At 40.8% G+C, this 4,100-nt stretch overlaps 1 protein-coding gene across 1 annotated transcript; it reads right to left on the reverse strand.

Moving 5' to 3' along the window:
- Positions 1–1,996: 1,996 nt before the first annotated feature.
- LOC118733277 (bacchus-like) lies at positions 1,997–3,019 on the reverse strand. Its single transcript, XM_036462614.1, has one exon. The coding sequence runs from the start codon at positions 2,282–2,284 to the stop codon at positions 2,012–2,014; it is 273 nt and encodes a 90-aa protein (XP_036318507.1). The 5' UTR covers positions 2,285–3,019; the 3' UTR covers positions 1,997–2,011.
- Between the last annotated feature and the right edge of the window lie 1,081 nt (positions 3,020–4,100).

Raw genomic sequence — 4,100 nt, forward strand, 5'->3', positions numbered from 1 at the left:
GTCGCCATCGACAAAGCGTTTAGATAATAAAGATGACAAATTGGAAGATGTGGTCCGTAGCTCGTCGTTTTCAATGTGTTCAGAACTTAAAGCGTACGTGCTATTATATTTAGTACTTAATACGTAAGCAGTAATAAATAATTCAGCCTTATGGCACTAAGGCGACTCTAACAATGGGACAGCAATCTCCAGTGTGTGATCTGTGTACTCCCCCATTGTCTAGGCTTGCAGTTGCGTCCATATTGCGCAAATCAGAAAATCTCATACGACCATCATTCGACCGCTAAAACTAAAAGATACAAGACATGTGTGACCAACAAAAAAAAAAAAAACAATGCGGAAGTATTTAGGCGCTGACTACTCAAGGGGTGTAAATTGTAGTTGCAGGAAATATACAGACATGCTATAGACCGGAAGTGAGAGTTCCATCTCATCGAAATAGTAAGTGGGAGTAGAAAAGAATGAGCAGGATTGAGTGAGAGCGCGCAAAACACGCGTTCGAGAATGATAGAGATACCAAAATGCGCGCGCCTAGATGTGGAGACGAGTACATTATATCCAGGATTACACGAATTTTGCTTCCTCTTACTTTTAAACGCCGCAAATCCATATGTATATGCATGACCATCTCCTGGCTGTTCGATTGCCTATTGCTTGAACACAATTTACTTTTATTTCTAGAAGACTTTCGAATCGCTTTATCGAGATATTATGTATGTACATATATACGCCAAACGAATACTGGAATGTCTGCGTTTTATTGAGCTATGTTAAAATTTATGAGTGCTGTTGTAATATATACTTGTACCATTGTTTGTGTACGATTGTTCGCCATAAAGGTAGCTACGTAAAATACGTATGAAAACGCAAATTAAATGAATCAGACAGGAGACACATTTGACACCAATACACAAACCAACTTTTTGGTAAATGTATGCGTAAAGATTACGACTTGTATAAATTATATATTTCACCCGATATATTACAACTTTATAAAGATCACTGGCGATCTTTGAAGAGTTTCTGGCGCCGCATGACAAAATCACATTCATAGATGGCTGTGACATTATTAGCGCACTGACTGTACTCTAGAGCGTATATTATGCTTGTGTCAATCACCTATGGAAGCAAAATACTTTCTTTTCGTGTCACGATAAAGTTTTGTTTATGTAGCGATTGCTTCCAAACAGAAGAACGAAAAATTAATCAGGCGCGAAACATTTTTGTGGTGCGACTGTCAAAGTGTTGTCAAAGTTAGCAATTTGCGCGCTCTCGTTCTCGGCCCCTCTTTGCGTTATCTGTTAAGCTCGTCGGCGATTTCAAGCATCCGTTGTTGGTTACCCCAGCAACGAGTACATGTGTGAGTGTCGGGTTGAATTTCGGGCGCTTGAAGCTTGCCCGGCGACACTCAAGCATAAAGCGTCAACACCATTTGCAATAAAATTTCGTAGTGGGCGGACGTAAACATGTCTTCATCGGATGACGATTTTTTGCTACTTGCCACTAAAATCTTTATCTTCCGCGAACTTACTCATTTTACATATCACAACAAACTAACACACTAATGCTTGTCAACGCTTTGCGCCACTATCAAACAGACCGCTTGTCAAGCGGTCGCGTTGATGGAAAATCAAAAATTTTTGATTTTCCATCAACACGAGCCGACAACTACTTGTGACACGACGATCTCCGATTGCCTCGGTTGCTGGGGTAACCAACAACGGATGCTTGAAATCGCCGACGAGCTTTAAACATTTTGACATCGCTCAGATATGTGAGTGTGTGTGTGTGTGTGTATCGGCACTTGACGAACAAACATGCAAAAGTAGCCTAGTTGAAGATGCAAACAAACGCAACCTCTACCAGCGTTAATTAATTTTTACAAAAGCACATTTTTTTAGAAAATCTGTACTGCTACCAGAGAATTATAATTTAGTGGGCACTTTTTTGGCGTTACGCCTAGAAATTTCATCCTTTTGCGACCTGACAGTGAACTATTAATTCATTTCTACTATGTATTTTTTTTTTTAATATGTATTGTACTTACTTCAGCAGGCCGTTTTGTTCCTTTCACTTGTTCCTTGACGGGGGCGACGGCTACTTTGACGGAATCGGGTGCATCCTCCTCATCGGCATCTTCCTTGGACGCTGTACCATTGTCGGCGGCCACTACTTTTTCGTCGACGGCAGGCTTTTTGAGATCTTCCTTCACGGCTGCTGCCGCATCCACGGCAACTTTCTCAACAGCGACATCACCATTATTTTGTTCTGTAGCGGCTGACATTTTCTTTGATGTGTTCTGTATTTTGTTAAATTAAATAACTTTTTTTTTATAAATTATATAAATGCGTTCGCGGTTATTTTTATGTATAAATTGTAATTTTTCAAATTTATTTTATTTGCTTTAACACAAGACGCGTACAACTATCGATAACGATCCACTCAGCACGAAGCACACAGACACACTGTTCGAGACTGTCGATTGCGGTGTGTATTTAACTTCTGAATGTTAATTCAGCGTTGGTTCTGTGCTGGGTTGTTCTGTTCAGTTCACAGATACTTTGTATCTGTATCTACAGTGGGACACACAAACAACTAAACAAACGCTCGTAGTCGGCCGAAGGCGTACTATCTAGACTAAACAACTTCGGTGCGACAACGAGGACGAAGACAATACGTTAAATGACCCTTGTCTTCTCTATCGCTCTAACGTCAAAGTGGGCAGTCAAGCAGGCGGTTGACTGCTAGCTTGCTATAGGTAGGTAGATTATAGATACTTTATGTTGTTGTTTGCTACGCAAATGTGCACACTGTGGCTGCCGACTATACAATCAAGCTGGCTGGCTGGCAGTTTTCAACAGAAAAAGCGCTTCGGTAGTAGCTGTAGCTGAGGCTTTAGCTGTTGCTGCTTGTATATTATTTTTGCTATATAATATTGAAAGCGTTTGGATTTCTGGGTATTTTCAACCACCGAGATGTGTACTCGTTGAGCGTCTGTATGCGACTGAAAGCGTCTACTCCACAGCAAAGTTGATGAGTTCAACATTGATGGGTCCGCATAATGCGTGAACCAATGCTTACTATAACTTTGTAGATTTTTATTTCCAAAATCCTTACTCGAACCGATCCAAAATCTATATCAATGTTTAGCGAAAAAAGTATTTGATTTTTTAAAAATATGCTAAAAAATCCTTAAACAAACGCCAAATCGCTAATGACGTATTTAGAGGGTTTCTTGAGTATTTCCATACAAATGCTGCTTGGGTTCCATGAGTACAGTCTCCGCACAGCTCAGTTAAGTGCCGTTTGGCGGTAAATTTGAAAATTGCTTCTATCTTTGAGCGAACATTCCATGGGTTGTAAGGGCGTTGGGTGCGGTGCGGGGTCGTGATGCTTTTGGGGTGCGTTCATTCGCCTAGTTGACAGTATGCCGCAATTGGTTAGTTCGACTGTTGTCTAGACGATGGGTTGGATGGCTGGTTGGTGGGACTGTCGATGCGTCGAGTGGTGAATCGTTGCGGCCATGAGCCGGTATATGAATCAGTGTCTTATGTGGCTTCGGTAGGTGTTCGGACGGGTGGTCGGTTGGAGGGTTGCTGATTGGCTTGTTGTTGGTATTACTGTTCGTTGGGTGCGCTACGAAAATCATCCAAATAATTCAACAAAGATTTAAGCTGAAATTAGTCGAGAACGCAGAACGTATACTTAAACGCAGTCTGCATACGCAGAATTTTGTCGATTACTGGAGCCCTCAGTGTTGCTTACTACACTGTTGCCACTCTTCAATACCTTTTCATAAACTTACCCTTTCAACCACAATTTTTCGTGCAATAATAGATTGTAGCTAAATATAAACTACTTAGTTTTCAACAAAAACCTTATTCAATAGTAAATTTCACATATTTTAAACAAATTTTGAATAGGAACTTATAACTTTTTTACCATCTGCAAAACTGACGAAGTGGCAACCATCTAAAGAAGGAGAAATCAGCTGACACGGAAAAATCTAAATTCCGCATGTTTCTGCGCTACGGGCTACAACCAGTGTTGCCATTTTAGCCGTTTTCCGGCTAGATTTAGCCGGTTGCGATAGCAAACAG

The sequence above is a fragment of the Rhagoletis pomonella genome, unplaced genomic scaffold (assembly GCF_013731165.1).
Source record: "Rhagoletis pomonella isolate Grant_MI unplaced genomic scaffold, Rhpom_1.0 Rhpom_scaffold_00002, whole genome shotgun sequence".
In the NCBI taxonomy this organism is placed as follows: Eukaryota; Metazoa; Arthropoda; class Insecta; order Diptera; family Tephritidae; genus Rhagoletis; species Rhagoletis pomonella.

Excerpts from the sequence above, each read along its gene's own strand:
- LOC118733277 (XM_036462614.1), bottom strand. The coding sequence starts at position 2,284 with ATGTCAGCCGCTACAGAACAAAATAATGGTGATGTCGCTGTTGAGAAA.